Below are 21,807 nucleotides of genomic sequence, written 5' to 3'. Positions count from 1 at the left end.
ATTAGGAAGAGCAGTGCAGGTCGAGGGAGGAGATCCTGCTCCTCTACTCTGCCCTGGTGGGGCACAACTGGAGTGCTGGGTCCAGTTCTGGGCTCCTTGGTACAAGAAAGACACAGAGCTCCTGGAGGGGGTCCAGCAGAGGGTTACAAAGATGATTATAGTGCCAGAGCATCCCTCCTGAGTAGAGACTGAGGGAGCTGGGCTGTTCAGCCTTGAGAAGAGAAAACAGAGGGGACCTCAACAGTGTACACAAATGTATAAACGGAGGGTGTCAAGAGGGTGGATCCAGGCTCTCCTCAGTGGTGCCAAGCAATAGGACAACAGGAAACAGGCAGAAACTGATGCACAGAAGTTCCACTTGAACATAAGGAGGAACTACTTTACTGTGCAGTGACCAAGCACTGGAACAGACTGCCCACAGAAGTTGTGGATGGAGCCTCCCTCACTGGAGATATTCAAGGACCATCTGGAGACAATCCTGTGCCATGTGCTCTAGGATGGCCCTGCTTGAGCAGGGAAGCTGAACCAGATGACCCACTGTGGTCCCATTCAACCTGACCCATTCTGTGGTTCTGTAATTCTTATAATCATCATTATTATTATTACAACCCATGCTCAGTTGCATGAATACTATTTAAAGACAGCAGTGTTTCTTCTAAAATCTTTAAGGGTGCAAAACATTAAGAAACAAAAAGAGACAAGTGATCACTTTCCTTCATTCAGGAAACATATTCTTAAAATTTAGGTCTACAGCAAAACCACACTGAGCAATATTCTTCTTGAGTATTTCAGCAGCAGAATGAAAACCAGACCATACTTTAATGGGGTAACACCAGCAGTAACAAGTACAACACTACATGGCATGGGAGGGAGGATTCGTAAGACATTCCAGAAACTAAGACCCAACAATGTCCAGTAATGCACAGGTGAATGTCTTGATTTCTGCATGAAGTGAAAAGAATTCAGTTTCTCCACACCTGTTCGACAAAGCTGCCAAAGGTAAGGACATATGTCTGGTTAGGCAATCAAGTTTCAACTTCCTAAACTTGCCCTAAGAGAACTGGGTGGAGACAGTCCTCCTAGTGATTGCTAATCTGCAAGCATGTTGCCAAGTACTGTTAAATATGTCCCCGCATCAGATCACACTGCAGGTTCATGGGAAGATCTATGTTCGTATTCTTCAAGCACGCCAAGCACAAAACAAAGCTAAGCCTCCATGACAGTGATACATGGAGATGGTCCCCTGTATTTTGATGATCAGGGTCACTCTACACTGAGAGGTCATCTTGGGGTAGTTTCTACAGTTCCAGACAAATGGTCTTTCCTCACTTTCACTTACTTGGCTTCCAACTGTGTGCACACTGCCTTGCACAGTGCTGTGAGATGCAGAATCACAGATGCAGTGATTCCTGAACAGCAGTGTTCAAGCAGTGCTTCCAAGGCCAACATCTGCTTCCTTTAACAGCCATTGTGGCTGTCTATTCCTCTTCTCCAAGGCATTCATCAGCATTTTAAATTGTTTGCATTATGGTTAATTACTTTTAATCAAGCTCTCCAGTGTCTGCCACCACCTTCAGAGACTAACCAGAGGCCAGTGGCAGGCAGGCTTAGAAGTATGTGCATACATATATATATGATATATGTATATATATATGCACACATACAAAACTATGTATGAAAACCTGAATTCAGGAATGTTTTTCCACAAATGAAATGTGTAGGATTTATTTTCAGAACATGCAATAGCTGAGGTTGTTGGAACTATCCAAAGTACTGCCTTGCAAAAGAAAACAGTAATACAGCCATAGTAGTTCCATATGTAGCCCATTGGTTGAGTGACTATAATGATTCTTGTATATCAATTTTAATAGTTGGTTTTCAACTTGCAGCTTTTCTCTGCAAAAGTTTAGAGCTAGGAAACTAGAGTAGATGTACCCTAAGCAGTAATAATCTGACAATCGAAATTTTAAACAGGATCTATGTGCTAAAAGCCAAATGAGCTTTCAGTGAGTATTACAATGCTCCCATCTAAGCAATCTCTACACCAAGTGACTTTGCAACCTGAAGTGCATGGACTGGGCCATCCCACCAGCTGACTACTCATTTACTCCTGTCTGAACATTAAGCCATTTTTTCAGTACAACTTCAAGGTGTCCTCTTGTAGAACGTTAAATAAGCAGACAGTAAGAACAACAGAGATCTCTATGCAAACAATAAAACCTCTGAACATCATTATCCTTTCATCTTTTCTGCATTGCAGTCTTCTTAAATCTCTATCCTAGAAAAATCAGTCCAGCTTGTCACATCTTCTGGGTAGAGACCTCATTTTTTACAACAATATTGCACCAAACAGCTTTACGCCAATGTCAGGGTGAAATGGTGGCTTTTTATTTGATTATCACTGCAATGTAAATGTGAAATCCAAAGTGAGTAGTAAAACTCTTGTTAGCCATTTACACTGGTAATACCATCCAAATCATACCGAAGTTTTATCAGTTTCTAACATGCAGGTCATAAACCAAAGATTTTGTCGGCTAGGAAAGGTACAATAATTTTTTTTGTAATGTCATTACAAATGCTTAGAAAATTCTGTGAACACTGACAGCATAATTTAGAGAAGAAAGAGAGAAAATACCAGGTATGCTACAAGTTACAGGAATATCTTAGCTGTTTATTATACCTGCTTATTCAGTCCATGTAATCTGAAATCCTACTTAATCTGTAATGTGAAAGCTACCAATATTAAAGAGATTTGAGCATCATTTAAGGCCAAAATCTGTGCAAAATCCTAAGTCTAAGTAAATGGACTTAGCACGTGTGTGTACTGGTGAAATAGGAGGACTCTTTTATTGCTCCAAATAGGCAGCAAAACTCTGCCCGATGAAATCACTAGGAATTTTACAGCTGATTCCAGTGAGGGCAGAAATTCAGCTCAAGAATTTTTTGTATTCTAACATGGTGGGGCTGGGTATACAATCCCAGTCTACATGCATAGTGGATCTGAAATCCCGAACACACTGCTCTTCCTTCACACTACTTTCACAAAACACTCTCATCTCACTGCATTCTGCACAGCAATGCTCAGACAACAGATGGGCTCTGAGCAGACTGTACAGGAAAAAAGTTCACTTTTTCTCTTCTGACCCAAGCAACCAAGGTGGACCCCCTGTTGCTGCAGGTGGGGTCTGAGGAAGGAGGACAATGTTACCCAGTAGTAGATAAAATTAAAAGGCCTTCCCATCCCCCTGCAGCATTTCCTGCAGTGCTCCATACACTAAAAGTCATATAACACTACAAGCTGGATCACAACTCAGTGCATTCCACTGCACTTTGTCACGCTTCCCTGACCGATACTATGCCAAAAATTACTAGCTTTAACAGTTCTCTGGTGAACAAAAGAGCTTTTGCAACTCTGAAACAGAGCTGAGTTTTTAATTCATGTTAAATCTGCTTTTCTGTTCTGAAGGAACATTTTTAACGCTGCCTGTAATTCCCCTTCTGTGCTTTTTTTACTTCTGTAGTGACTCTTGTGAAGCTAAAGGAAAAAATCAAGCTGACTAATTTTAAAAGCCTTAAAGAGATCTCTAAAACATGCCTGAAGGAAGAAAAATATGACCTAGCAAAATACAAAGATGAAAAAGATACACATCACATTCATATAAATCTAAATCATGGCAATAAGATTCACAAGAAGGCTACCATAGACAACAAAATCCAAAGTATAATTGCCAGCTGAGCACAATCTTGGAACAATACAAGACTGCTCCAACAAATTCAGATACTCTTGCAGTATAGAACTATGCCCTAAGAAATTTTCCTCTGTAATCTTTTATGCAAAACTCATGCCTACAATTACCAGAAGAACCTGATTATGAGAAAACTGTAAAACAAACACAAGCACTTAACAGAGTAAAATGCTCATTATGGCAATGCTTGATTCCTCTCTGTAGCAGAATACCAGCATGATGCATGTGCACCCAAAAAAGGGATCCTGTCTCCCTCCAAGCCAGTTAGCTTTGCTCAGCAGATCAAGAACTGTTGCTGGCTCCAGCCCATTTTTGGAACAGCGGGTTTCACTATCCAACCCCATCTCCAGGCTGACCTGGAAACATGCTGGCTCTGATTTCTCCTTGCATATGGAAATAATAAAGCTATTTTTACATGAAAAGCAAATCCTTTATTTTCTTAAAAATAAGAACAACCATTGCAACAAGCACAGAAGCCAGGTGTTTCAAATAGAGGAGGGTGTTACCTGAAAGTACAAAAATCAATTAAACCTTGTGAACAGAGTATGTGGCCAGAATGAGGGGTTAAGCATGACTTTAGACAGCAAGCAAAGAAAAAACTGAAAAGAGGGTGGGAGGGAGGAATGCAAGGTAACTTGGAGCTCTTAAATTCAGTAAACTGAGAAGGTGGGGAAGCACCTCTGCAGTGACACCAGCTAGAGCCAGGAGCAGGCACACACTGGGGGAACTGTGGTGGCAACCCCACACTGCTCTCCCTAGTGTGCAGGGAGCAGTTCAGGCTGCTGCTTCTTCCACCCTGCAGAGTGGAAGAAAAATGCTTTCCCAACACCCTGAGCATGATCTCTTCAAGCTAGATACACCAGGTAAAACAACCAGTTCCTATTAATGGTTGAGTTCAGCACTACCACCTTTGAGACCCAACTGCCCTTTCCCCTCAGGTAAATGCCAAATATCAGCCTCTCTGCTCACACACTCAGTTCCTGCTTTTTAGCAGGAGCTTCATCCTTGTTACACTTCCCATTGGCCACCATCATTGTCAGAGATCACTCTCCTGTCAGAGTTTAAACCTCAACAGTGATACTTCCTCTATCTATTAGCTGCCCTAATCTGTGAATCAAAAAGAAAAGAAAAAAAAAAAAAGCCTCTTCTCAGACTTGGGCTACAAAGCTACTATGTGAATGAGGCAAAACAAACTAGCTCTCTGTTTAGTGGCAGGAATTTCCCCAAATTCATGGGCTCAATAGTTTGTTTGCGAGGAGGGCTCCACTAGTTTGACTCAGAGCTTCTTCTAAAGCTAGGGAATGGTCCTGCTTCCCTAAGTCAATAGGAGACAGGAAGAGAAGGAAGTTATATGCATGGCAGAAACTAAGGTAACTGGCCTGCCCCAGCTCGACGTAGATGCTGCGCTGATGCTGTGGCTGTTGCTGTTTGGCCTGTGTAGGGCAGGGTGAAGACTGAGTTTATACTCCACTACACAGTGGCAAACTTGGGAGCACAAACCCTCCTGCTCAAAGCAAGAAATCATTCTTCACAAAAACCAAAAAAATCCTGCTAAGCATGTAACACTGGTATTTGCCCAAAATAGTGCTCCTGGAGGTGGTGAACACATAGCAGGACATTCTGACCTTCCCAGGAATCTGGGAGAAGGCAGCTCTGCCTCCAAAGCAGAGCTGTGTCTCACACTCTCCCCATCCTGAGCAGTGGTGTTCCAGGTTTGGGGGGCAACAGATTCTCCCCGGCAGCAAATCTGAATGCCCATTTCTGCCTGAGTGAGGAGCAACAGCAAGTTCTCAACCTCCACCAGTTTCTAACACTTCCAAATCACAGAGAAGTTCCTGGAAAAATCTGTTGCTACTGATTTTACAGCACGAAAGTAATAGTGAAAAAATACTTTTTCAAGTTACTTTCATGTGGTTAAGAGCCCTGAAGGTTCTCTTCTCAGCAAACAGAGATGAGGGGCAGGGGGAGGCACACCAACGCAAATGAAAATTCTTGTGGTTTGCTTTTGAATTTGCTGGCACTTCCCAGTGAGGTCCTCTTGTAGTATGGGGAGCTGGCTCATCACATGTCCTAGCTGACACTGATGACTTTTGCCCACTTGTAGATTCCTAGCCTCTAGGTCTTCAATTTGCACTGCTGAACACTGCACCAGTAACTTCTCTCCACTACTTGCATGACCACAACACCACACATTTCACAGGCTTGCCATTAAACACCTTTCAGAAAGCACTCAATGGACATAGTGCTTGCATTAAAGAACATAATAAAAAATAGGATGGCCAACGTGCAAGAAATGATCACAGGAAGAAGATGGAAGCGAGTTGCCAGCATAGCAACTGCTGAAGCATCTGGAAGAAAAATAAAGATTCCACCCTGCTCCAGCACACAGCCACTAGGTTGCTACCATGCCTGGCCAGCACAGATCACATGGGCAATCAGGGGATCATCTAAAATACAGGGATCATCTGAAATAGAATCAAACTGTGCTGGACAACCAGAAAAAACAGGCTCCACCAAGGTGTAACGCATATCATTTGGAGCACTCACTTGGAGACAGGACAAACCCAGCCCAGTATGGAGTGAATTTATCTTGATTCAAAGGTCTCTGTCTTTTGACCACAACTTTTTATATTTTTAATTGGTACAATCAGATTTTTTTTTTTGTAAACAAGGATACCCCACACAAATTAGTATTTCAATTACATTGACTGAATTGGATTTTATGCATCTTTATCAGGCTGACATCTGGCAGGATGGTGGAATGAATACAGTAACTGTGGCAATGCTGGAAGAAAAGCATGAATGGGACAGGTGGCTGGTTTAAGCACAGTCTATGAAGCCCTGACGCTGAATAGAAGAAGATAGAGAAATGAAAGCATACAGGGTGCGCTGGCAAAGTTACATTACAGTTGCATCTATAGTTCTTTAACATGTCACACCAAATTTTTTTATATGAAAGGCTGAAGTCTATAAAGGAGTTATTCCTTAGTCCTTAGTAGTTTGCAATTATAAAAAAAAAATCAACTAATTTAGGGTATTCAGAAGCACACTGAGAAAGGCCTGTAGGAGGTGTTGAATATTAGTCATTCAAACCAATGGAGCAGAAAAAGCAATGCAATAGGACAACAGGGAAATAAAGGAAGGTATAGACCTGAAGAATCTGGAAGATAAGATACGGTGGGAAAACAAAATAAAACAAACAGGGAGGGAATGAAGCTGCAGATCAGCAACAGTGATCTCTAAGCCACAGCTGACATTTTCTTTTGTTTTGAAACAATCCCCATCCAAGAGATTCAAATAGTGGATAAAATCCAAACGTAGCCATATAAAGACTTTTACAGGAGTAATTTTACACTCCTAGTTCTTCTTCTAAAGTCAGTCTCTTAAAAGGGCAGAAACTTAACCATATTATCACCCAGTAGCAGCAGTCTTCTTTCTAGCATTTTATGTGTGTGAGGTGCAAGACCCTGCATCTTTGCATGTTTTGGATTACATGAGTAATTTACAAACCTTGCGTTAGAATAATTAAGGATATTGAAAAGAAGGATAATGAAGGGTATAGAGAACAGTTGCAAAATGCTTGGCCATTTAAGCAGTAAACATTTAAATCCCACAATTTTCCCAATTCCCACTGTATTTGTATTTCTCTAAGTGCATACATGACTGTGTGTGTCACAGTAAGTTTCACACATGCAGACATACACTGATAACAATTAAAGACAAAGCAGCAGCACAGGACAGAGTTCTTTTCACAGACTGTCCTTGCCATAGCCATTACCTGATTCACAAAGTTACAGGTACCCAGTGTTCTTTGACTTCAGCCTTCTGAAAATTAACTGACCTAGAAATAATTTTTTTAAAGTATTTTCATATCCTCTCTCATTCTTTTCATCCTTCACCTCCCTAAGGAAATATTTTTAATTACCTGGATTCACTCAAAATGAAGAGCACAAATTTCTCATCAGGAAAAATCCATCTCTTACACTGCAGGGAAGCAGAACATATTGTCAAACATTAGAATGTTGTTTCCTTAGACTGAAAAAGAAATCCTCAATATAGTACTGTGGATTAAGTTCTTCACAAACAGCTGGAACAGTGCAGACACTGCAGTCATGCCAATACATATATGCACACACACATTGCTTGTATGAACCCAAATTTCTACGTGTCAATTTGTAATCCAGAAGTTTCTTGTGAACTGCCAGTGACTGCCCAGATGGCAGGAGAACTCCATTAGAAACAAATCAGTTTTGCTGTGCTGCAGCTATAATGGGAGACCCCATCAAGATCAGAGCTCACAGAACCACTTCAACAGAAGCTGCCCAATAACATAAAGCCAATATTATTTCTATCAGCAACAGTATTTTGGGTGATGTGCAGCAAATCAGCATGATGATGAGCAGGAGTTTGACCAGCTGACTTTCACCAGGCTTTTATTAAAGCATCTTCTGGAGATGGGAAACTGGGATCCCTCCCAAGCCTGGACAATAAGAGACTGCTACTGCTAGGATAAGACCACAACGCCACAGCAACATCAGCCTCTAATTTGGTAATCAGAGGCCTTGTTAAATATTTTTTTCCAAAAATCTAGGGAATTATAAAAACTTAGAAATAAGTGCCAGCATTTCCCACTCTAAGCCTTAGCTCCAAGCAACATAAAAATGTCAGATCTGATCTACACTTACAATTAGGTTATGAACATAAGCAGAAGGAGTGAAAGAAGTTAGATGTATTTCACATGATATACACATAACCTACATAAGTTTAAAGCCTAAGTTAACACAAATATTTATAGCTTTAAGCAAACAATGATCATATGTCTGTCCCTGTTTGATTTTACTGGTGCAAATTGCATTTGTTCCAGCAGTACTTGATTGTGGAACATCTACTCTATAGCTAGAGTAGCTATAGCCACAGGCAGCTTATAATCCACTCAGAATGCAAGGAAAACCTTGGTCTAACCAGCTGTTTCTTAAGAGTGATTCAAGGCAATGGTGGGAAATTAATGGACTTTAAATTAATTAATATCCACTACACGAGAAAAACAGCAGCTGGTACCAGCACAAGATTTGAAGGGCTCTTTCACATCTCTCCTCACCTACTTCAGACAGCACTGCATACAAGCATTTGCAAGTCAGAGACAGGCAGCACCCAAGAAGCAAAGATTGCAAGTACTGGAGCCTGATTTATGGAAGATTAGGGGGACATATGGACAACACACACGGTACATGGACATTCTATAGGAGGTGACACCACAAGCAGCTGCTGAGCAGAATTTGAATGCTGAGCCCATGGGAGCACCAACAAGCTGTGGTCTGCTCGAGATGGGGGTACAGCAAGAAAAAACTGAGAAAAACAAATGTAATTGTATGTTATTTTACGTATATTTGCCTATGCTTTAGAAAAAGAAAATCAATTTTTTTTTAAAAATCACTCCACAGAAGTATGACACATACCTGCATATCACATGAGTAGCAAGGAATTTTTATTTTCATTGTACTGATATTTAATTAGCAGCTTTAACATAAGCTTTTAATTAATTTAGTAACTACTAAAAAACATTCCTAGGTTGAATTGAGTTCTAAATGCACACCTTGACCTACCCTAAAAACCGTAGCATACAAAAGTCTTGTATCAAGTCTTTCCACTGAAATCTCTCTAAGTATAAAAGTGTCATTCAATTCTTTTAAGAAAGAAGAGAACCCCCACAGACAAGCAAAAAACACCCCACATCCCCCTTCCAATGCAGAGATGCTATTTTTCAGTCTCAGAATAAAATATAAAATTACACTGATCCCTCTCAGATACTGAAGCTAAAATAACAGCAGAGATTTAGGCTGCGAACAACCTAAAAAATGCAAAAGGAACTGCTACACCCTACTACCATTGTGATATCAGCTTCCTGTTAGAATAATAATGGCAATCTTCACTTTTTGTCACGAGGGCTTTTTATTCAGAGACTGAAGTAAACGCTTATGCAGATTTTTCAGTGACTGTGAAGAAGTCATTTCCTTTCTCACAAAAAAAAAAAAAAAACAAACCATAGCTCAAAATTCTGCTGGCAATTAGATTTTAATAAATACAATTTAAGTATGCAGTGCAAGTTAATCCTGTACCCTGTTATAGCAATATACAATTTTATATTTTTATATTAACTCCCAAGCTTCTAGAATGTTATCTGATATGAGGAATAGGAAAGTTTAAGATAACTCAAGATTCACACTTATCTACAGTTGAAGTCTAGCATCTGATTCCTGTGCTATCATTTCAAAGACAAGATGTGATTTATTCTATAGTTTGATAAAGAAGAAAAAAGACTAACAGGAATTAAGGGCAGAGTTGAAAATATTCTTGTTCAGTGCAATATTACTGCCCAGCTGCCAAATCTTGTCATGTGAAGGAGAATACACGATCATTTACAACTGGTAATAAATATTTCCACCACCACAAAACTCAAGGGAAAATACTTTTCTTCCGTCTCCAAGAGAAGCATATTCCAAGCCATACTCACACAGAACAATACCAAGAGCACCTTCTCAAATACACCGTGGGAGTTGTGTCATTACACAGACAATCTAAGTATGCGCATTAAGCCAGTACCATCAAGAAGTGACAGAAGCAGAGGAAGACTGGAGACAAGAGAAAAGGCTTAGGAGAGAAAGGTGTCAGAAGCTATCAGCTGAAAAGCAATCTCCACCTCTTGCTTTCAGCCCCTGGAAAGCTATGACTCACTTTTTTTCTGAAGAACTGAAATTACTTAAGTTGCTAACCTCAGGCATATTAGTGGGAAAACACATTCCGTTACATGCTTTGATGGAAGAACACTGTATTATACTGCAAATCTCTCAGAAAGACTGAAACCAAAAAGGGAGGTTAGAAAGAAAAAAGTGTAGGAAAAGTGTAGGAAAAGGGTATGAAACAAGTCCTCAGTACATCTATTAAAGAGAAGGCAGAGTGAACAACTTACCTTCAAATGATGGATGCAAATGAAACACCCAAGAGACTGTTGGCCTGAATTATCAGATCTATTTCAGTTGCTAAAATAAAACCTTTCCCCTGCATTCAGCAGTGAGTGCCCTCATTTGAACATCCCTTTTCTCCTCCCTGTAATCCAAAATACTTCTACAAGCAGCACAGCTTGTAATGACTTGCACCACATTAGCTCAACTGGTCAGAGCATGGTGCTAACAACACCAAGGGCACAGGTTAGATCCCTATATGGGCTGTTCACCTAAGGGCTGGACTTGATGACCCTTGCAGATTCCTTTCAATTCAAAATATTCTGTGATCCTCACCTTTAAAGAATGTCCCACAGAATAACCCAGGCAATCTTATAACAGCTCATTCTTCAGTCATTTTTCATTAACCAAAATATCTGGACTTAAAACATCCAGAACATGACTAAGATGTTCATTCTGGAGATTTTGGTAAATAACTGGGCAGGCATAACTCCTAACACAGGTAAAGTTTACTCAAGCAAACACAAAAATTTGTTACAGGACAGGTCAATGTTATGAGATTAATTCTCTTATTTGCTATTGCAATTTTTGTGTCCTTCACCTTGAAGGTAAGCAGTCTCTTTAAACTTGTCCTCTTAACAAATACATCACTACAGACATTTTATTGCAGCAAAGCTTCAGCAAGTCTGTTATCAAAACAAAACTCTACACTGTATCTGCTTCCTGTCACCACTCCAACTTTATGATGAAAAGTCCTACTGCTCAGTAACACACTCCTTGATGGCACATGGATCATAGGTGGACGAGCATGACCTATACAGAACAGGAAGAACAGAACACTAGTTCTACATGCTAAATGCAAAAAAAAGGACTTTTTGCTCAAGCTCTATTTTGCAGAACAGAATTTCCCTCACTTAAAGAACTGCAAATATTTGTTCAAATTGAGAGAAATACTTTATTCCCCATTCTCAACACCTGAAACCAATCAGCATTGCCAAACCAGGGTAGAAACTTTGCCAAATGGGTTCAATAAAAAGAAGGTAAGCCATGATGAAGAGACTGAAAGAATCCTGGAATGCAACAAGAATTTAAAAAAAAAAAAAAAAAAACAACAAAAAAAAACCAACCAAAACCCCCACCCCACTTCTACAAACTGAATCTCATTAATTCAACATAGCATTGATGACAAGGTAGTCAACTTGATACTCTTACACACATTATTACACCATTCCACAGGCACCATTCGATTTCCTTGAAAGACACTACAATTAGTAACCAATGGACAGATCTTCCCCTTAGAAATATCCTGATATTGGCACAGGGGGTACATGTTTTACTCCAGATATTTATAAAAGCCTCTGGAGAAAATGAAGCATAAGAACTTCCCCACTTCACATATTCATAGTTGTACAGCAGATAGTATGTTACTGGCAGTATGTAACCTGTAAAAAATCCTAAAACATGATTTTTTCTTAAAAATAGCTGCCCAGACAAACCATGTCTAGAAATCTTCAACCAGAAAAGGCACCCTTTACTCAAAGGAACGTTTGCTTGAGGGAAAATAAAAAAAAAAAAAAAACCAACACAAGTGACAAGTGTGTAACATTCCACAGTTCATCTAGAACTGCTGCAGCCCACTCTAGATTACAATGCCAGTGGCTGTTTATGCTCTAAGGAAGTACAGTAAGTACAGTACAGCCCATTCAGGTTGTTGGAATGCCACTGATCATACACTCAATTGCATCTATTCATTAGAAACACTCAGTCCACAACAGCAGCTGCTTTTACCACCACACCCCAAACGCTGCCCAGTTGCCCCAGGTGATTCCAGTGGTTTACCAGCCCACAGGGACAGATGCCCCACACTCTTGTCCCCCTACAGTGACTGCAAGTTACACTTCCAAGCCCAAGGACTTTTATTTACTAAAGAATGGCATATTAGGTGTGCTTTTGGCTTCAAGCTTTTACAAAGAAAAAGCTTTGGTCTTTTGCAGTCATGCTCTATGAGTTTCAAAACTATTCAGGCTGCACTAATTATTTTTAATTGAAACTCACTAAATAATTACTGTTGAAAGGATGACTTAAGCAAACAACAGACAAGTTGCACCATCCGTTTCAGAAAAATAATGACTAGTTATGTGTGTTATTTTGTTTTTTATCTCTTAAAAAAAAGAAAATATATAATCGTGGATTCTTTCAGGTGAACAGTGAAGTCCCCATTAAGTTTAGGGGATCAGATTTCACTATAAAACTAAAAACTACACAATGGCTGAAAAATAAATCTTTCTGGAAGAAAATAGGTCATTTAAAAGAATACTGGCAACTTCCTAACCAATTAAAAAAATTTGTTTTCATATGTAACACCTATCATGACTGCAACTGAAAGACATGAGAATTCGATATTTACTTAATGAATTACAATGCACTTCATATACTTATTAAGTCTACCAATTGGTTTATAACGAACCTCCTGGCTGTGTGGGACTTTCATAGAGCAAGAGTAAAGTAATAAAATGTTATGTTTCCTTTTTATTTAATAAAGCCAAATTCAACTTCATCTTAAAACTTAAGAGTCACTTCAGGTAGAACAGGAAGCTATAAACCCCAATAAGCAACATCTCTTTTAGGATCAAAATGGTTGTTAAAATCTATCCATGCTACAGATATGTGGAGCTAGTTAGAGTAATTCAAATATCCTTTCCCTAAACTCTAAAATTAGTTTGCTTTTCAGTTGTCACTACTTCTCTTTACCCTTCCAAAAGCCCTTATTGTGGCTTAATAGACGGACTGAAGAAGAATCCTAATCCTTGCATGGTGTCCACTGCAACATTTTCCACAAGGTGTTGCTTTTCAGTGTTCCATCCAGGACACCAAAAAGCATCAGCTCAAATCAAGCTGGAAAACTGAGTTCCCATAAAATAAAACTTTCAGTGTTATAGCCCTCTACTCCTTCTTCACAGCTTCCTAGAATGCTCATGAATAGAGCTCCATATGACAAACTGCCAGACGCTTAGGATACTTGCAGCACCTGAAGAGCTGATTTGCATACCATGAAGCAGGATCAGGAGGGGTAAGATTTTGTATTCTGCAGGCTTGCTCTAGTGGAAGGCTGAAGCAGAACATGAGCTGTTCATGGACTGAAATCCTTAACCTCAAAACAGCTTCTCATAGCTTTTGAAAGGGGAAGGTTGGGTGTAGGCTTCAATGCCCATTTACCGATCTCACACAAGCATTGGGTTCAGAGGTAAATAAAAGCATCCCCAAAAAAACTGAAGCTGCCTTCACTTCTCTGTTAAATCTGAGATCTTTTGCTGCCCACAGGACTACAGAAGATGTCCACATAGTAGGCATTTAAAGGCTTTGATTCACAAGCAGGGAAAGGATAGCTTGGGATCACTGATTTAAAACACATCATGATACGAAACAGTTCAACATCTGATTCAAATCAGCTCAGGCACCAGGGGGAAAAGAAGAACCTAGAGGTAGCAATCAGGTCTGTCACCCTACACTATGCGGTCTCCAAGGTCAGATACCATCCACATTGTCTCAAGAAGCTCCACTCATTCACAACCCTCCAGGACAGTGAATCTTTATGTGGTTTGGACTCACCCTAGGAAGCTCAGCACTTTTATTCACAGCATTCCAGTCTTGAAACCTCTATTTGGACTCTAGCCAAATGTGACCCTGGTTAAGCCTAGACCTCAGTGCCAAACACGCTTAAAAAATAGGCCTAATAATGCAATTGCCAGGCAACAAGTCACAGCTAGGGAGAAACAACAAATGGGAGGATGGAAGCATCATGGTCAATGAGGAGGGGCAGAGAAAGCCCAACCAAAAATGTGAGCAAAATTTAAGGAGCAAAAATCTCCACACCAGAGTCAGAACTAGATTCAATGCTCTAGAAGCAGCAATACCACTGTATGAACATTGAAGCCAAATTAGCTGAATATATTAAAAAATTTACACATATAATTCATTATACTGCTTTGAATACCAAGACATTTTAACAAGTGTTCAGGTATTTCTGTTTTATACATTGGCTTAACATTACAATGCTGTAGTGTGCTCAAAGTAGTTTCCAAGATTTCAGTTCAATAAGCCAAGTTCTATGTGTGAATTATTTGTCCCTGTAACCTACAAAATTTGCATTTCCAATCCAGAATACAGCTGTGCTCATTTAACCTTGGCTCTTATGCACAGGGATTGTTCCCATCCTAAACAACTAGGGAAATTTAGAGGCTAGAGTTCTAAAAAATACTGTTTTCATGGTGTACTAGAGATCAGAGAAAATCCTTATTTCCTCCAGTTAAATAATTCAGTACAGCATCTTGGTTCACTGGACTAGGAAGTGTTTAGTTGTTCTGCAGCACTTCTTATTAGATATGCAATCTACTCTAGCTCTGATTATCTTGTGTAGCATAAACTCTTTGGCATAGAAACAGCACTAATTAATATTTATATAGCTCCAGGGAAATGCATACTGTTATACTGTTTATAATAATGCTTGATGTTAGTTTTGTTATACAGAATCAGAATATAGTCTAGGAGAGTAAAAAGACTCACATTCTGCAATGAGTGAATGGCTAAGTTTTGAAATCAAGGAGACACCACTGAAAGCACTTTGGTTTTAAATCTCTCCAAATTGTATCAAGGACTATAAATGGAAACGTTTCAGCTATTCAATCACTGCTATTCAATCACACGGGGAAAAAAGTGTTCCTACAACGCTTAGAATCTGAACATAAACCAGCATTTTTTCTCTAAAAAGCAAAATTTTCAACTACTCCTGGACAGAGGTTAAAGTTGACACCAACACTGGAAGCACAAGCAAGATGAATGCAGCTCAACACAAAAAGACTGTGTTGTGCACCATGTGAAAAGTCTTTGAATTAAGAATATATTCTAGCATCAATCCTAGGATGACATAAATAAAAAGCATCTCTACATCAAGTCTCTGATCTGAGCAGTGCTACCACCTCTTAACAGAAGCAGAGAAAGCAAAGAAGGAAAGGTGTGGACAGAATCACTGCAGTCAGTTGAACATCCATCCAAGCCCTCCTTCTGGCCAACAGCAAGTGAGATTCTTCAAATACCAGATATTGTGTCTATCATTTCTTACAGTTTTTTCTGACAGTGAGCTGGGCTTAGATATGCTAGACAAAATTCCACCCTACTACTCACAACTAAGGCTTGTTACTAAGTATTGCAGGGAAAATGAAGAAACAAAAAAGAAATAAGAAGAAAAGAAAGCTTAAAAAAAAGAGACAAGCTACCCTGTTCAGTCTCATATATCAACTGGGGAAAACATAGAAGTATCATAGAAGAATCCTAGAGGTGACCATGACTGTCTTTAACATAAATGAACCCAACACTAGTCACATCTGTCCCCAGTAAGTTAATCTATTCTGCTGCTCATACAGCAATATGACTGCCAGAAGAATCAGTGCATTTCCATGATTTTGACAGCCACCATCAAAATCCTTTCTTCAGCCCACAGTATAAACTTGTTTTGACAGCAGTGCCAATTCCCATTCCCAACTCATACGTACCTGATCACAACCCGCATTCACCAGCTCCTGGAGCATCTGCCTGTTGACTTCCACAGCTGCTGTGGTGCTTGACTCATTAGCAAAGGGCAGCAGAGAATATCTGATTTCTCGCAGAGCTTTCTGATACGGTCCAAATTTGGGAGTTTGTCTCATCTGCTGCTGCCTTGCAGCATCCTTCCCTATTAAAATCTTAGGGTCCAGAGAAGTTTCACTGCCTGCTCCAATTGGCAGTCCCTGACCTGAAGATTTGGATGGCTGCTTTAAACCTTCTCGAATCTCTTGCAACCTTTGTCTGCTGTTTCCAGAATACGTTGTAGCAGGAAAAGTCTTTGGCCTCATTGTTAATCCAGTTTTCTCTGAGCATAAATACAGCTTTACTCTTTGTTTCTTTTAAATTATTTCAAAAAAAGTGTCACTTGATGGTATCAATTTCTTGTAAACATAATCCTTGAAAGCGAAGAAGAAAAGGCAAAATTCTCAGAGATTTCTGCCAACGTTTCACTTCAGCTCACAATCTTCACATTTCCTACGGAAAATGAAAATCTGCGGAATCATCGTTTTGCAGACTGACAGTGACTGAAACAAAAGAAAATAGAAAGTATGTTCAATTAAGTATATATTGTAAATGCCTCTGAAGGGACAGCATGACAATTAATCAAGTGAAAATGAATCATTTTAACCTCTTAAGCTGTCACAGTTGGATATCCTTTAATGATTTTCACTTTATCAGCAGGATTCTAGAATGTTCTCTCAATATAACCAATAAATAACTCATTTTTCTTGTAAGCTTCATCTTCAAAATAAATTAAAATTCCTAAAAATCAAGGTTTAAAAAAACCTAGTTTAGGAATTTTACAGTACTAATTGCATAACTGAATTTTGGACAAGCCTATCCTATTTCATAAATAGGGAAGAGTACACTCATGAAATGTTTTTCCCCCACTTAAGATTTTGTTTGTTTTACACTAGCTGAGCACAGTTTCAGAAGTTTATGAAAAAGATTTATAATGGAAATATTGATGACTCTAACCATAGCAACTTCTAGTATTTCAATAACAAAGTGAATAACAGAAAGACAAGATATTTTGCCTTTCCACGTGATTAACTTACCAAAGTCCAAAGGTCACAGTTCTCACCAGAACTGGAAGGAAGAGAGGAGGCAAAAAAAGAAGAGAGGAAAGGATACATGATATTTCATTAGCTGTGCCTTACAGGGAAGGAAGGGAAAAGACAGGTAAACGGAGCTACACAGTAAGAACAGAAGATGAAGAACCAGATCATACAGCATCCCAACACAGAAAAAGAAGACTTTGAGACAGCTTTATGCTCTCTGCTGCATGTCAGCACAGCTGAGCTACTATACAACTTGTGAGCTCCATGCAGCAGAGGTTACAAGAATCCTACCTTAACTAAATCTTTATGCATCGCCATAATACAACCATGAAATAATGGTGTGTTTGGAACAGGATCAAAAGACAGCCTGATCAGAAATGCAACCTCGCTATTGATGCTGGTTATGCAAGTTGCTTCTTCTGCTGCCATTTGCAATTGCAAAGTGACTTCCGAATGGTGCTCCAGCCACCTTGCTGGTAAGGGAAGAATTCCATTCAGTTGTTTCCAAATTGCAAATACAGAGGATGGTAACACACTGTATGTTTCTCACCAGCACTCAGAAGTCAATTCGATTTTTTTTTAAAGGTGCTTCACTTTTGCTCACAGAACGTTTATCACTGGAAAGGGTTTCTCTGGGAAGTACTGTTTGTTATTTTCCCATACTCATACTAAAAACTCTTTGTTGTGATAGCTGTAGCATTTCCTAAAAAAACAACCATTTCCATGCATTTATCATCACTTCTCACTGCCAAACAAACAGCTTACTGCTGTGAAGCCCAACAGAATCAGGACACATTCACCTCTGAAGCTCACAACCACCTCATCAGGACAGTCTACATCAGGCTTTCCTCTACCAAGGTCTAAAATGCAACAGTGCAGTCAGACCCCAGACTCTTCTATGATGGTTCACCAGTCTGAAATGCTGGAGCACAGATAAATCGCTTAAGATTAACCCAAGTCAACCTTTTTTGTTAGGATTTAAATGCTCCATTAACTAAAAACCACCTATAATGTGTTTGAGGACTTGAGCTCCTCCGTTCAGTGCTCTGCATTAATATCCTGCAACGCCAACTCACAGAGAAGTGACAGCAACATTTGCCAATTGTTTTAAGGGAAGTGCTAAAGCTGTTCATCCAAATTTTAATGTTTCCACAAACCAGCTATTGGTCAGTAACAGATCAAGCTTTCATTGTCCCAAGCGAAACAAAAGCAACTGCAGGATCTCAAAAAAAGTTTTTTATTTCTACTTGGACAGAATATAGCAAAAGATAATGCACAGGCTTGCTAAAAAATAAAACACAATAGTATTGCAGCCTTCTGTGGATTACATCATAACTAGCTAGTTCTTAGTAGATACAGAGCAATTAACTGGTCGATAATTTTCTTTCTTTTCCTGACAGCAGAAGGCACCATATGGCTTGGTTTAGGCATCTAGGTTGTTCTTCCTTTTCAGTCCCTGTGCCAGTCCTCAGGCCTGGGATGCACTGGGAAAGCCTGCAAGGCCCCCACCTTTTTGCAGCAAAAGACTGCTTTCCCACTTACACACATGCTTCACATAAAGAACTTCTGTGACCTTTAGCCTCAGCTCGAGTCTAATAATGCTGGGTCAAGCCAGCTGGCAACTTCCTTAGCTTTACATTTACAATACTGCTTAAACCAGAAAGAAATGTTGCTTGCTTAGACAGTATGGATGAGAGCAGCAACAGCAGCATTGGAGCTAACTGCAAACCTGTTTCATATTTTGCAGAGTTTTTTCTTTTTTTTCTTAACTAAAAATGTAAGATAAGCAAAACAAAAAAAAAAAAGGAACTAAATATTACATATGATTTACAAGGAAAGACAAGCTGCTGGCTTTTTTTATATTTTCCTGTGATCTGCATTTTTCAGGAAAAAAAACATTAAATGGTTGTATGCTTTAAAAGATATGTAGTATGTCTCATTCTGTCTAAGCATTTCTAACTGTACATCTGGATTTGGATAATTTCAAATCCTTCTAATCTGCACCCTGCCTGCAGCATGGATATAACAACAGCCTTCCTACCATCAGAAGAAATTATTTTTGAGTTGTTAGCCATTCTGACTAAACAGTCCTAAGGTCTTTTCCAAAATGTTACATGTTCTGTACTAATTAGAAACTTGTCCATTATCCTGAAGGATAATGGACACTTCAAGCAGGTGCAGCATTACTTTAATTACATCAAGTTAAACAATTATGGAGTAACTGATTATTTTGTTTCATTTGAGAAACACCAATAGCTGCTCTGTCAGCAACTAAACAACCGATCAATGACACACAGAAATTATATGTTGATGTCTGTTTTCCCAGCAGCACCATCTATTCACGCTCCTGTTTCTTCATTCACCAACAGGCTGCATGTGCTAGCGGCTCTCTGGAGCTGGGACACAGGCAAGAAACTAAAGCTCACCCAAGCTGGTGAGCTGTTTCCCTGTAACTGTGCAGACACTGGAATGGGCTGAACTTGAAATCACTGCAGTATAGGAAGGAGTAAAGTTTTAAGAAACTGCTACAACTTCCTTCTATCTCTCAATTTACAGCGATTGCTTTGGGGGCTTTTTTAGAACACCAATTCAAGAAAGCAGGGACTGTTCACTTTGTGTTGGAGGTCTACAATGGGGGGGAAAGCGTTTCAGGAATTTCATTATTAAACAAACCGTGGTCCTCTTTATAAGTGGGCACATTGTGGAAATGGAGAAAAGTGGGAAGGGGATTTTCCCTAAAACGATTCTGCCTCTCCTGCTAACAGAACTGTCCAAAATTGACTCTGTGCCCGTGTCCCACTGCCAGCCACAAGCACCGGCCCAGCTCAGGGCTGTGGGAAGCAGCTCACCTTCCCCCTCCACAGCAGCCCGGCAGTGACTGACCGCAAAGTCCGGACACTCCAAACGAGCCCTTTTTGCGTCATTTGCGCGAGTGCCTTTCCCGGGGAAAGGGGTATTTCAACACGCACACCGCTCACGGAGCAGCGGAGAGGGTGGCGAGCCGCTGGCTTTGGGCAGTGACCTTCAGCCGGCCGGGAACAGCGGGGTCCCCCCGCGGGCTCGGGATGCCCGGCCAGCTCCCCGCGGCCCTCGCTCCCTGCCACACCGGCCCCGCAGGGTCTGCCCCGCACCTCCTACTGCCGGCAGCCCCTTCTCCCCCCACTCCTCTCGTGGGCAGAAAGCTCCCAAAATAAACTCCGGCCATTTATTAGCAGCTCCGGCCAGCTGGGGCAGAGGCCTCGGACAGGCGGACCCCCACCCCGCTCCGCCAGAGCTGCGCCGCGCTGTCACACAAGTGTCCGGAAAATGTCGGAGGGCGCGGGCAGGGCGCCCGGGCTGCCCCCGCCAGAGGACTCACAGGCGGGACGCTCGCTCCCGCTTCCAGGACCGACCCAGCTCCGCTCGCCCGCACCCCCCGCTTCCCCACAGGACTCTCCCTTCCGCGCGGAGCAGTTTTGGGGGATGGGGAGCGCTCCGCCCGGAGCTGAGGGGGAGCCCGCGCCCCCCGCACCCGCTCCGCTCACCTCCCGGGACGCCCGGCGCCGCCGCTCGCCCTCCGGGGTCGGCTCGGCGCGGCTCAGCAGCGGCGGCGGCCGCGGCGGCGCGGGCCGCTCTCCATCTTCCCCCTTGGCCGTCCCGGGCGCCGAGTGCGGGGCGCAGTCGGGACATTCGCTACATTGTTGGCATTCCATTCGCGCCACGTGACCCCGCGGCGCCCGCGTCATTCCACTCCCCTCCCGGCGCATTCCAGCGGGGGGAGGGGCTTCCAGGGCGGGAAGGGCCGGGAAGGGCCGGGAAGGGCCGGCGCGCCCTCGGGACCGAAGCGGCGCGGGCCGCCCGCGCTCCGCCCGCCGGCCCCTCGGAGCGCCCGGCCGCAGGGTTACGGGCAGGAACAAGTGACACTTTTCCCCCTCACAAAACCCACTCCGCGTCACAGCAACTCCTCGCTGGGCTCTGGCGGGAGAGGGGTGGCACTGCCTCCACTTGTTGCGGCAAAATGGGCCGGAGTAGAATCATGGAATAGCTTGGCTTGGAAGGGACCTTTAAAGGCCATCTAGTTTCAAACCCCTACCCATGGAGGGCACCTTCCACTAAACCAGGTTGCTTAGAGCCCTATCCAATCTGGCCTCTGACACTTCCAGGGATGAGGCATACACGGCTTCTCCGGGAAGCACAGGTGGCTTGGAAATGCTCTTCCACTCACTGCATGCTCCAAAGTAATTTAGATTGAAAGGTGTGTGCTGATAATCATTATTTCTGCCAGTATCCATCGCATGCTGGACTAACCGGGCACATAAAGTTGCAGCACTATCAGTGCCTTCTTAGGGTTTCCTTTTGGTTTCTGGTTTGCTTTGGGATTTGTTTGTTTTTTGTTTGTTTGTTTTCTTTTGAGGACCAGTTATTGTTTTTCATGTTGTTCCATAATGGTGAGGAGACAAG

At 41.5% G+C, this 21,807-nt stretch overlaps 1 protein-coding gene across 3 annotated transcripts in view; it reads right to left on the bottom strand.

Moving 5' to 3' along the window:
- LATS2 (large tumor suppressor kinase 2) overlaps positions 1-21,081 on the bottom strand; it is a 48,320-nt gene extending 27,239 nt beyond the window's left edge. For 2 of the 3 annotated variants that reach the window (XR_012056663.1, XM_002191071.6), the window contains exons 1-2: positions 20,892-21,081; positions 16,255-16,830 (exon numbers count right to left, since the gene is read on the bottom strand). Coding sequence is in view for 2 of the 3 variants with exons in the window: in XM_002191071.6 (XP_002191107.3) it covers positions 16,255-16,593 (339 nt within the window). In the remaining variant the exon portion in view is untranslated. Of the gene's footprint in view, positions 1-16,254; positions 16,831-17,364; positions 17,396-20,891 lie in introns of all 3 variants that reach the window. The other variant, XM_030275487.4, reaches the window with a different exon arrangement.
- Between the last annotated feature and the right edge of the window lie 726 nt (positions 21,082-21,807).

This window comes from Taeniopygia guttata, chromosome 1, assembly GCF_048771995.1.
Source record: "Taeniopygia guttata chromosome 1, bTaeGut7.mat, whole genome shotgun sequence".
Classification (NCBI taxonomy): domain Eukaryota; kingdom Metazoa; phylum Chordata; class Aves; order Passeriformes; family Estrildidae; genus Taeniopygia; species Taeniopygia guttata.
The sequence above is the reverse complement of the archived record's forward strand: the minus strand, read 5'-3'. Positions and strand labels throughout refer to the sequence as shown.